The sequence below is a fragment of the Charadrius vociferus genome, unplaced genomic scaffold (genome assembly GCF_000708025.1).
Source record: "Charadrius vociferus isolate BGI_N301 unplaced genomic scaffold, ASM70802v2 scaffold514, whole genome shotgun sequence".
Taxonomy (NCBI): domain Eukaryota; kingdom Metazoa; phylum Chordata; class Aves; order Charadriiformes; family Charadriidae; genus Charadrius; species Charadrius vociferus.
In genome coordinates, this window is record NW_009648118.1 from 1,917,794 (window position 1) to 1,930,366 (window position 12,573).

General features: G+C 40.6%; 1 protein-coding gene across 1 annotated transcript in view; it reads left to right on the plus strand.

Moving 5' to 3' along the window:
• Nucleotides 1-5,744: 5,744 nt before the first annotated feature.
• Nucleotides 5,745-12,573, plus strand: part of FRG1 (FSHD region gene 1) — a 7,084-nt gene continuing 255 nt past the window's right edge. Inside the window, exons 1-8 of the mRNA XM_009883907.1 lie at nt 5,745-5,806; nt 5,985-6,052; nt 7,833-7,955; nt 8,915-8,972; nt 9,148-9,262; nt 9,843-9,947; nt 10,713-10,804; nt 11,808-11,918. Coding sequence (XP_009882209.1) covers nt 5,745-5,806; nt 5,985-6,052; nt 7,833-7,955; nt 8,915-8,972; nt 9,148-9,262; nt 9,843-9,947; nt 10,713-10,804; nt 11,808-11,918 — 734 coding nt within the window. The remainder of the gene's footprint in view (nt 5,807-5,984; nt 6,053-7,832; nt 7,956-8,914; nt 8,973-9,147; nt 9,263-9,842; nt 9,948-10,712; nt 10,805-11,807; nt 11,919-12,573) is intronic.

Consider the following 12,573-nt stretch of genomic DNA (forward strand, 5'->3'; position numbering starts at 1 on the left):
GTAGAGCAGGGTCTCAGCATCTGGAGAAGCAGATACTGAGAAGTTCTGGTCAGCTACAAAAACTTACCCATGATAACTTTACAGAGTGACAGTGGGGGAAAGTGAGGGAGTGATCAGGCAAGGCAGAAGAAGCCAAGGAGTCACTATCAACACAGGGTCCCTGCACCAAGGATGCTGAGGACTTTGGGGTCTGAGCTGGGGCTCCATCCTGCCCCCAACAGGCTGAGAAACCCTTCCTGTTTTCCAAATACTCTTAACTACTGTACCATAAGCTGAATAGTAGAAACGCCATTTTGAGAATATTTACTTACCTGTGCTAAAAATCTAACACTAACATTTTAGGTTTTAAAAAAGGTAATTTCAGGTCACATTTAAAATTCAGAAGCTATAATAAAAGCATTTTTAGCATGCAGTATGAAAAATGCCAAGAATCAAATTAGCTTTTTATTTACATCTGTCATGTCACTGTGGTATGCACCATCATGTCCTGGGGATGCTTCAACATCAATACAACTGCTGCTGAACATTATGAGAAACCACCGCAACATTCCAGTCTATGTACTTTGTCCCACTGGGGAAAAATTAAAACATAGTTGCTCTGGTTCTAACTCACATCAGATTTCACTCCTTCTGTAAATGAGTAAACAAAACTATATCAATCTTGGCTGTTACATCAGTCAGCAGCTTAGATATTTCACAAGGGCCCCATACTTATAAATGAAAGCAAAAAAAAAGGCATATAAACTATCTGTCAACTCTGCTATCGAGAGAGCTAATTCAAGTTTCTCTGGTTTGGGGAGGTATTTTTATATTTCCTAACATAAATAAACAAGACAGAAGAAAACTCCAGCGCCCAAGTTTTGGTTCAGGCTCTTATGACGCTAGGCTATATTAATGCATACTCAGTCTCAGCTCTCCACTTTCATCAATGCTGAGTGTCTATAGGAAACGTTGTTTGTAATGATGCCCTTCAAACTTGAATGATGAAAGTGCACATTTTGCAAATGACACCTCAGCCAATCTGCCCCATCTGCATGAGAGACAGCAAATGATTTCACTCTTTAGGCATTCAAAATAAAATGCACATGCTGCAAATTCCAAGCTGGCAGGAAAATCCAGTCATTAAAAAAGTGATTTGTTTTCTACAATTGCAAACACAAAGGCTCCATTTATTTCCATTGCCATAAAGAAAATGAACTGTTATATTTTTTTAAACAATCATAGCCAGCACATTTTGGAAATGTTTTAATTTCAAAAATACTAACTAGCAAATTAGAGTTTAAATAGCTTTTCTAAAGAGGTACCATTTTAGATACAGTTTTCTGATTGATGGCATGGCTTTGCCCTGCGGGAAAAGGTTTTACTGTCTTCTGTATATACTGTAGTGATGCCCATTTGTTGCTGGAGTCACTAGATTAAAGAAAAAAAACCTAAACTATGTGAATGTTAGATAAAATCATATTCATTAACAAGAAGATATAATTTACATTATGGGAGCCTGAAAAAAGTCTGCATTTCTTTTACAATTAGAAATTTATGGTCTCTGTCCTTCTGTCTTTCCCTCTTTGTCTTCATAATGGGGAAAGGAGAATAGCAAATAAAGAAAATAGCAAATATAATTGATATAGCCCCATTCTAAGAAAGCTTATAAACATGCTTAACTTTACACAGAATGAGTTGCTTAATTGAACTCACTGGGACTATTCCCAATGCAAAAATGTAAATGTGTGTAATTCTTTTCAGGATCACGATATGTAAGGGTGATCTGTAATGAAAATAAAACTACTCATTTTTTTCAAATTTCTTAATCTGCATTTATTCTTGTGGCTATAGCAACATCTGGTGGACAAACAGCAAAGTATAAAGACACTTCCATCACTTGATATAAAGACATGTATTTTAAAATACAAACTGGTTTTACTTGCCTTTTTTTAAAAGTTACCAAGAAAAAGCAAACAATTTAACTTATATAATTCTTAATGACTTTAAAGTTATAACTTTTTAGAAAATGTTTTATACTCTTAACCAAAAGCAGTCACAGAATGACAGAATGGTCAGGGTTGGAAGGGACTTCTGGAGATCATCCAGTCCAACCCCCCCGCCAGAGCAGGGTCACCTACAGCAGTTGCACAGGACGGCGTCCAGGCAGCTTTTGAATGTCTCCAGAGTGGGAGACTCCACAACCTCTATGGGCAGCCTGTTCCAGTGCTCTGCCACCCTCAAAATAAATAAGTCCCTCCTCATGTTAAGATGTAACTTCCTATGTTCAAGATTGTGCCCATTACCTCTTGTCCTATCACTGGGCACCACTGAAAAAAGACTGCTCCCATCCCTCTGGCACCCTCCCTTTAAGTATTTGTAAGCATTGGTAAGATCACCCCTCAGTCTTCTTTTCTCTAGACTAAAAAAATCCAAGTCCCTCAGCCTTTCCTCGTAAGAGAGATGTTCCAATCCCCTGGAACATCTTTGTAGTCCTTTGCTGGACCCTCTCCAGCAGTTCCCTGTCCCTCCTGAACTGGGGAGCCCAGAACTGGACACAGTACTCCAGATGCGGCCTCACCAGGGCAGAGGAGAGGGGGAGGATATCCTCCCTTGACCTGGTGGCCACACTCTTCTTAATGCATCTCAGGATGCCATTGGCCTTCTTGGCCACCAGGGCACATTGCTGGCTCATGGTCATCCTGTTGTCCACCAGACTCCCAGGTCCCTTTCCACAGAGCTGCTCTCCAAGAGGTCAGCCCCCAACCTGTACCAATGCATGGGGTTATTCCTCCCCAGGTGCAGTACCCTACACTTGCCCTCGCTGAATTTCATAAGGTTTCTCTCTGCTCAACTCTCCAGCCTGTCCAGGTCACACAGCGGTAAGGCGGCACAGTCTTCTGGCGTGTCAGCCACTCCTCCCAGTTTTATGTTATCAACAAACTTGCTGATGGTACACTCTATCCCCTTCATTCAGGTCATTGATTAATATATTGAACAGGACTGGACCCAGTACTGACCCCTGAGGGACACCACTTCTTACTGACCTCCAACTAGACTCTTTACCCTCTGAGCTCTATCTGCCAGCCACTGTTCAATCCACAGTCGAGGCATCTTTGTTTCATAACATACTAAAATGTTACCTTTTTCTCTCCCATCCTCCCTCTCAGGCATGTGCTTGTATACTTTGGAGTGCTGGTAATGGTGTGTCAATGTACACTGGCGCACTTTGACAAGAGTATACAAATAGCCACAAATGCTAAGGTTGCACAGTTAAGCAGTGAAAAAATAAGATCCATCACAAATAAATTCCTGAAGTTAGTGTTAAGAAAACAATAAAGATCCCCTGTAGATTTGCTCTCCATAGAATCAAAGCCTAAAAAGAAACCAAAATAAAACCTCAAAATAAAAAAAAAACAAAAAAAAACTGGAGGACAACTTAGCACGCAAGGTTGAAGCTGAGTGATCAGCATGCTGACAGACATTCTTTTTGCTTCACTCATTTCCTCTGTGCTTTCTTCTAATTCCTACATAATTGTGCTCTCCTTTTTCATATTCCCTTTACTAAAATTTCTGCCTTATAGGCATATCTATTTAGAACCAGCAAAAAAGTATTTAACAATAAAATGAGAGTCAAATACAATTATAACTATATTTGCTAAAATTGCTTGGTGCTGACGTTAGCTTGAATTAATTTCCAAAGGGCTGGACATATGAGAATGTAGAACAAAGTAGGAATATATTGACTAAAATGTTTTAACAGGGTACAAGCCCTTGTATCTACCACCAAAACCAAGGAAGCAAACTAAGGAACAACCATTCTATTATCGGTTGTAAAATTCTAAAACAGTATCAAAAGGTTTCTCAAGAAGCCTGGTGCAAAAATCTCTTGGAATGTGAAAGCAGAAAACAGAATTTACTTGAGGGTGAGGTTGAAATCAATGGATGGATTGTTAGTAGTCTGGCTAGGTATCTTGATCTTGTATTTGGAAACCTGGATCTTCTCTGGTCCTTCACATACAGTAAGATGTGCGGAACATTCACAACCTGACTGGATACGAGACTTTGCTAACACAATATTTTCCTGATTGCAGCTCCACACAGAGATCAGAACTGTTCAGCAAGCTGTCCATCATTGCCTGCAGCTTTCTGTACTGCCTATTTTTTCAGCTTTTACTGGAAGAACTAATTGCAAGATGCGAGTTCCAGAGACTGGTAAGTCAATAAATCAATAAAGTGACATACTGTCTACCACAGCAACATGCTGCTTCAAGTTATCCACTTCCCAAACACTGATGAAGGAGACAACTGTCTTTCACTGACAAACTGCCACAGATGAAGACACCAGCAGAAAAGTAGCATGCCAAAGACGTAAAAAAAGTATTCTGAATTTACACGCACCAGCAGCTTGATTCAAGTATTGCTTTTGCTGACGCCTCCTCCCAACCGCCTTCTCCCAAAATGACCTGCCCAAAATGACGCCTGCTCCAAAATGACGGACTTGCCAAAAACTCCTGAAAGTCCGTTACTGTTGCTTTCATTTTACATGGCAGGTGTAACCACTCCAGCTTCACAGATAAAAATAAGGGGTTAGTCATGTTAGGCATGGAGACAGACAGTGAAAGCGTTTTGGTGAGAAATGGCAGGGTCCCGGATCCAATTAAAGTATCTGTGGAAGACACCTGTAGTCATCCATAAACTCCAGGGTCATTCACTGGGACATTACGCACAGAGTTTTATCACCTGGCCATGAGTTCCGTGATTTTAAAGGCCTTGACATAACCATGTATAAGACTCATTTCTTACTTGTAGAAGATACCTTTGAGACACTGAGAGCTTGCAAGCATAGATAGGTAATGAAATGAGAAACCAAATGGAAGCAATCCAATGCAAGAATCTCTGTATGTGTATGTGTAAGACAACATTTGATAGGGATGGTATCTTTCATTTGACCAGCTAATATAATCAGCAGACAACCTTTTGGGCACAAAACCCCTTCCATTAGTGTGAAATAGAAGCAACAGACTAGAAGATTAAACACAAATTACAGCTCTGATTGGAAGTCTAATGCGCTAGTAAGGCCATTCCTCAGAGGAGAGGTACCTGTTGAGCAGGCGGTGAGTTAAGTGTCTGACAGAAAGGGAAAGCCTGAGGTAGATTTTACTCTGTGGAGAACCAAGTGGCTGATAGGATGGGAAAAAAATGTCATAAAGCTCATTTTGCCCCTAGTTCGGTGCACTTAGTTGACTTACGAGCTTCATATCCTCAACTTGCCTTGATGGGCTCACCTCGAAGCTGTGGCTCCTGCCTCAGCCCAGCCTGCTGCCTGCCCGCCCTCAGCCACGCAGGCCAGGCCACGGCACAGCCCCAGGGGCTCTGCTCTGTGTCCGTGAGATATGCTTTTAAATGCACACGCCAACAGGTTGCTCCCGCACACCAGAGAGGAAGCCGCAGGCTCGTTATTCCTGAGCGCTCGGGGGCTACAGTCCTGCAAAGCGCTAGAGCAACCGGCGGCGCCGAGCCAGACTTAGAAGGGGAAGGTGCAAGGGCACACGCTCTTAAACCTCATTTTAAACTCGTATTGTTTTATTTTTCCCCTCAGATTCCGTGCGCAGCGCCGGCAACGTGCGACGAGGGGAGGCGGGGCGGGCGCGACCCCTGCCCGGCGCGCACGCGCACGGCAAATGGCGGAAGGAGGGCGGCGGGGAAGTTTGTCCCTCCGCGACTTCCGTCCGTGCGTTCTTCCGCGTTCGCCGTAGCCGGACATGGCGGAGTATTCCTGCGTTAAATCCACCAAGCTCGTCCTCAAAGGGGCGAAAGAGAAAAGGTGAGGAGGGGGTTGTCCGTCCCGGTGCTTCGGGCCGGGGTGTCCCGTCGTCCCTCTTCCCCCCCACCCCCAGCTGGGTTCCTGTGGCCCGCCCGCTCCTGAGCGGGGTGAGGCGAGGCCCTGTGAGGAGGGCCGGGCCGGAGGCGCTTTCTTATTTCTTTGCATCTCCCTTTGGCAGCAAGAAAAAACACAAGGAGAAGAAAAGGAAAAGGGAAGAGGATGCGGCAGAGCAACTTGATATTGTTGGTGAGCTGCTTTGCAGGAGCTGTAGGGGACGGCAGAAGCTGAAGAGATTGCTGTAGGAGTTTGTAAGCCAAGCGTAGTCTCTGTGGAGATTTATAACTGTTTCTCACAGCATGTTGTTTGTATGTTGGGGTCTTCCTAGACTCCAAATGGAACTTCTGATACCAACGGGGTGGATTTTCCACTTCTTAGCTGAAGTATGTTCTTACATAATCTTAACCTATTTATCAACTTGGATCTGTCTGTCTTTTTTTTATTTTTTTTTTTCCCAGTGCTGTTTGCTTCAGGAGGAGACACTTTTTAGCGCTGTCATGCTGTTATTTAATGAGCACATTTCTGTGTAAATAACTTGAATCTTCTGTTACTATCACTTTGAAAATTAGTGGTTGGATCACCTGTGCTTTCTGCTCTTACTCTGCCACTAGTTGCTTTCTGACCAGGTTCTTTAGCTCACACAAACCCTTGATCCTTTCAAAAGGAAGAGAGTCTTGGTTAGCTTGTTTATTTGTTTTTAGTTTCGTATACTGTTTTTAGTTTGGCTTTACTGCTGTGATGTGTTCACATTATAAATTTGTTGCTGTTAATTGAAACTGAGGACACAAACATTAACCATTAACAAAATATAATTTTACTCTTTCCTTTTTCATAAAATAGAAGGATCAAAGTATGTATAATTATGAGCGGTAACTTGGCAGACTGTTGCCCTTCAGTACTGTCATGTCTTCAATTGATCACAGTTCACTTCACAAACAAAAACAGCTAAGAAAGAACCACAAGGTCACGAGAGATGGAGATGTATGCTGTAGCACTGCACATGTTGCTGGATAAATGTCATTTTCTATTATGTGTATATAGGCATAAGCTAAAGTGTTCCTGTGTTAAAACAAATCATGATATATGAGAAAATGGGCAGTTGTGTCTTAAACTAGAGGAATGTTACCAATGGCTCATGTTCTTTAGTTTGGCCAGACTTCAAAAAAGTGGGAGAGATTTGGAAAATTCATACATTGATCTGCAAGCCCTGAGTGTAGAGGGCAAGACAAGTAGCTCCATATGTTGTACAAAGATAGAGGAAAATTATTTCTGCTCAAGACAGATTGACATGCCAAACTCACCATGTGGAAAAAAAGACATCATATTCAGATTAATTAAAAATAGTTTTTTGTCTTAATCAGGTAGAAAGTATTTGTAAGACAATATGCCAGGGGAAAAATTTACTGTTTAAAAAACATAAATGTAATAATTCTAATTCATGCACATGGGTAGGGCTACCTTTAACTTTGAATTCTGTGGTAGAATTCTGTGGGGCTCAAATGTTCAAACACAGATAGGCTTGAACAGCTGAAGTCCTAAGGATTACAGCTCACACGAAGTAATCTAAAAGCAAGATGAGATAGATTATTTGTTTCTGTTGTCTTGGAGAATCTAATAATTCGATATGACCCTGAAACTGCAGGAGGAAAGAAAAAAAACAACCCTTCCTTGCAAGGTGTACCTTTGCTGGATCAAATGTATGGATCAATTTGCTCTATGGACCAACATAACGAAGAGATGAAGCGCAGGAGCCTGTAACTAGGGATAGCAGGGTGGGTAGAACAGCAGGACTTTCCGGTTCAACAGCAGCACCATTAAATTGGCTCTGTACTATAAAATAATGCACAAAGATCTTGAGATAGTAATAACAATTGTATCTTTAGGATTTCAAATCTCAGAGAAGACGGAGAAATACCATCTCTTGAACTACTGTAATCAGAATATTAACTGTCATGGTTTTGTATTTTAGGAAACTGGTGGGCCGTCAGTAATTTTGGTGAAATTACAGGAACTATTGCTATCGAAATGGATAAAGGAGCTTACATCCATGCCCTCGACAATGGCTTGTTTACGCTTGGAGCACCGCATAAAGGTTTGTTTCAGGAAAATTGGAAATAAGCAGTTTTAGTAATGAAAGGCATAAAAGCATAAAAGTAGCATCACTTAAAGGCAAGCAGTTTTACAGCTAAAAGTTTATTACAAATAATGCAACAATCCCAGCTGTAGCGTGCAGATGACTTAAACCTAATGACTACCAATCAGTTTCACTTATCTAGTTTCTTGCTGGTTTATGTGTACAATAAATTGAACTGCAGTGGAGATGATCACCTGTTAAAGGCCATACCACTTACTGGATAAAAAGCAGTATAACTTTTATTAAATCCTATAAAACCTTTATGGTGTCAGTTGAAGAGTGAAACTCAAGGCAGATGAGTTTCAAGGCTTATTGCTGCATCCTCATCTTAATATGCTTGTTTTGTTGCTGCATAAGTGGCCTGCTAATGTGGTAGGATAATTAGCTTGTCCTTACTTTGAATTTGAGAGCCATCAGTCAGACAAGGACTGTTCAGAACCCTGACAGTGTGTTTCACCTCCGGGGTGAGGTCAAAGCAATCCATGGCAATATTATCTGTCTTTGAGTCCGTGGGATGGAGAGACTAGTAGCTGTTAGGATACTGAGTTGTGTTGCCATAGCTGAACTGCAATATATATATATTTTTTTTATGGAAAAAAATAACATTACAAGGAGATTAAGGTTTTCAAAGCTGTCTGGAGAATTACAAAACATTCTCAGCTGTAAACTTCTTTGCACAAGGATTGTCTTTATATTGTGTCTTGTTTTAAGCGCTATAAAGATATGAACATAAATGAGTACCTGCATTGCTTTTTTAAAAGTGAGTATTCAAAACCCAAATTTTTAAAGAAATTAATTATTACAGCTTTCCGTAGTATTTATCTATGTCTAATTCTTTTGGAAACTGCAATATTAACAGGCAAAAATATTGTATGTTTAATACTTCATACCTAACGAAAGGAAAATTTATCCCTCAGATGATGAAGGCCCTAGTCCTCCTGAACAGTTTACAGCCGTGAAGTTGTCTGATACAAGGTAATTACTGTAACAATGTTACAAGTTTTGATACTTGTTGTCTTTGTTTCTGATGTGGATACATGTTTTAATATTCTCTTGAAAGATGTTGTCTAATAATGTGTTTGTGATGTGTTGGATATGGTGTTTTGCTTGAACTAAAAACATTATTATTTTTCTGCATTTCCTCTTTAAGGATTGCTCTGAAGTCTGGTTACGGCAAATACCTTGGTATAAATTCAGATGGACTTGTTGTTGGACGTTCAGATGCAATAGGATCAAGAGAGCAATGGGAACCTGTCTTCCAAGACGTAAGCTGTCTGGAGTGGTTCACTTGATGTTTGTAGAACCATAGAATGGTTTAGGTTGGAAGGGACCTTAAAGATCATCTAGTTCCAACCCCCCTGCCATGGGCAGGGACACCTCCCACCAGCCCAGGTTTCTCAAAGCCCCCTCCAGCCTGGCCTTGAACACCTCCAGGGATGGGGTCTCCACAACTTCCCTGGGCAGTTTGTTCCAGTGCCTCATCACCCTCATGTTCCTAGCATTTGACTATATTTTGAATTAATCTATGTTGATGTTCTTTGTGGAGTAAAAATGTTTTGCAGTCTCTTCCATATTGTAACTCTTGATCTCCTGTTTTCTCAACTGCAGCGCATTTACTATAATTGGAAGTTCTTAAAATACTTCATATAACTGCATTTTGGCAGCTATAAGCATCTTAAGTATGAAGAAGCCAGCAAGGCTGCTGGCTAGTTACTGAAGTGTCCATATATAAAAGAATAAAGAGCATTTACAGAGTTTTTTGGTGTATCGTAGAGGATAAATTTTATGAATCGAGGATTATATACAAAATCTTTATAGTAACAATATATGATATTATTTCTGCAGAAGAAAATGGCATTGCTAGCAGCAAATAGCCGTTTTATTAGATGCAATGAAGAAGGAGACATAGAAGCCAAAAGCAAAACTGCAGGGGAAGAAGAAATGATAAAGGTAATCTATAACTTCTACAATTAATATAGGATTGGCACAGATATTCAAAGAACCAGGTGTCTGTGTGCTGCAATTTACTGTTAATACAATTATAGTTGCTTTCTATAAGCTGTCAAGTGATTTGGCCACAAGAAAGGCAAATGATCTCCAGGGCTGCATAAACTGAGATACCTTCCTATCTCTACAGGAAGTATTTTGCCACAATGGAAGGGCAAGATGTTGTGGGGCAAAACAGTCTATGTGATATTCCACATAGTTCTGAACAGCTTGGTATGGAAGAGATTAATTATAACAGAAGCAGGGACAGAGAAGGATTTAGCAGAATTATGCAGAAGGGGAGATCTTCTAAGTAAGAGAATGTAAAAAGAACGTCTTGACTTCGTCTGGATGTGGAAAATATATGTGTGCCTCCAAATAGAGACACCTGTCTATTAGTCAGAGCAATAATATTAAGTCAGTCTCTTAAAAAGGCATTTTATCTCTGCTAGAACTAAGAACTGTAATGGTGTTTCTCTGAGACGAAGGTGATTGTCTTACAGTAGTATCAAGGATTAGACTTAGTATTTCCCATACTTTTGGCAGCTCTTGCTTTTAGTGCAGTTGTCTCCAGTTGTGAATTAACCAATTTGAAAACTGTGAACTTAAAAAGGCACTGTGAGTCTTTCTGTTATGAAGGATATATTGTCGTCTTTAACATGTAACATCTGGTTAAAAAAAAAAAAAACCAGACCTTTTCTGTTTTGTTTTTTTCCTCTGAATGACTAGATTCGTACTTGTGCTGAAAGAGAAGCTAAGAAGAAAGATGATGTTCCACAAGAAGACAAAGGAAACGTTAAACAGTGTGAAATCAATTATGTGTATGTAGTTTAGAGCCGTTAACAGGCTCAAGTATCTTTTTTTGCTTCTCTTTGGGTCTGCCTTTGGTGGAAGAGACAAACTCCCACCCAGCCTTTCACTCGCATTCCCCTTAGCAGGCCAAGATAAGAAAATAGGATGAGAAAGCTTAAGGGTCAAGATAAAGACAGGGAGATTGGTGTCACAGACTCAACTTGTGAAAAATTAATGAAATTTATTGCCCATTAAAGTAGATTTGGTTAGTGAGAAACAAAGACAAAAATTAAAAACGCCATCTCTCCTTCCCCCATCTCCCAAGCTGAGCTTCACTTCGGACTCCAGGAAGGGGGTATGGGTCAATACATGGTGCTTTTTCTTTGCCACTTCTTTCCTCTCCCACTTTTCCCACTGCTCTGGCATGGTCCCCTCCACAGGCTGGAGGGAAATATCTGCTGCAGTGCCTGAAGGACCTCCTCCCTCTCCTCTGTCCTTGATGTTCACACTGCCATTTTGCACTTCCCCCCCCGCCCTCCTCTGCCTGTGTGGCATTTTACGTTTTCTTATATGTGTTTTCACAGAGCTGCTGCCAGCTCTGCTTGGCTGTGTCCTGCAGCGGATCTGTTGTGGAGCCAGTTATGTCCAGCACAGGGCAGCCCCTGGCCTCTTCTCACAGAGCCCGCCCCTGCAGCTCCCCATTACCAGCTCCTTGCACCTACACCCAGTACCCTTTTGCTCCCTGACTTGTCATGCTAATAGCTGAAGAAGGGTCTCTTTAAGAACTTGTAACCGCGTCATGCTAATCACGTAGGGCTCATTCCCGCCTAGACTGCCAAAAAAACAACCTGAATAGTTTTTACCTACAGAAGTCTTAGTGCAAGGTTGGATACTGTGTTGGTTTGCTGGATTTTATTAGGTCAGTTGTGTACTGCGTAGTAGAAGTTAAGATTCTTATCACAGCCGCTGTTTTATTGAAATGCAAAACTTTAAAGAAGTTAAACTCTGTAACATTTTTTTCCCCCCTTACAGAAAGAAATTCCAAAGTTTTCAAGACAAAAAGCTTAAAATAAGCAAAGAAGATACAAAAGCTCTCAGAAAAGCCAGGAAAGAAGGCACTTTTCATGAAATGCTGCTTGACAGGTACTTCAAAGTACAAGAAATAATGTACTGATTTAAAAGAGAGATGGGATTACAGTAAGCTTGGGGTACAAAAGAAAACTAGATTTCAGGGGGGTTGGGTATTGAGCATTTCCTCTCTAGTCAGTGTTCTGCCTGAGTTCTGGGGTTGGTGGCTTGGGTTTTTTTTTCATTTTGAATTTTCACTTTAGCTGAAGTTTGCAGGTGTGGATTTATCCAGAAATTAATTCTTTTGGAAATCTTTAACTAGGTTGTTCAGTTTATTTAGTACAGAGGACTTGAGGGATGAATCTTTTTAATCACAAAAATTAAGCTAATTTTTAACATTTTCAATACCTGTGGCACCAGAACATTTTGTAGAAGGGAAAGCTGCATTTTAAAGAGAAATAGCATTTATTAAGAACAGTCTTCATGTTATCTAGTGGGAATAAATTAATTTTTCCCAGCTGAGACTGTAGAAACCATCTCAAATTTTTAAAATGTTTTGTATCAATATACAGTATAAATATTTGAATTAATTCAGCAGATAGAATGCAGAATACTATTTCTAATAATTGCAAGTGATGTGAGAACACTTCTGGGTCATCACAGGTTGAGTGTCAGTGCACTGAATCTGAATTCCATTTCTCAGAGTGGACAAAATGCAATTCATGAAAAT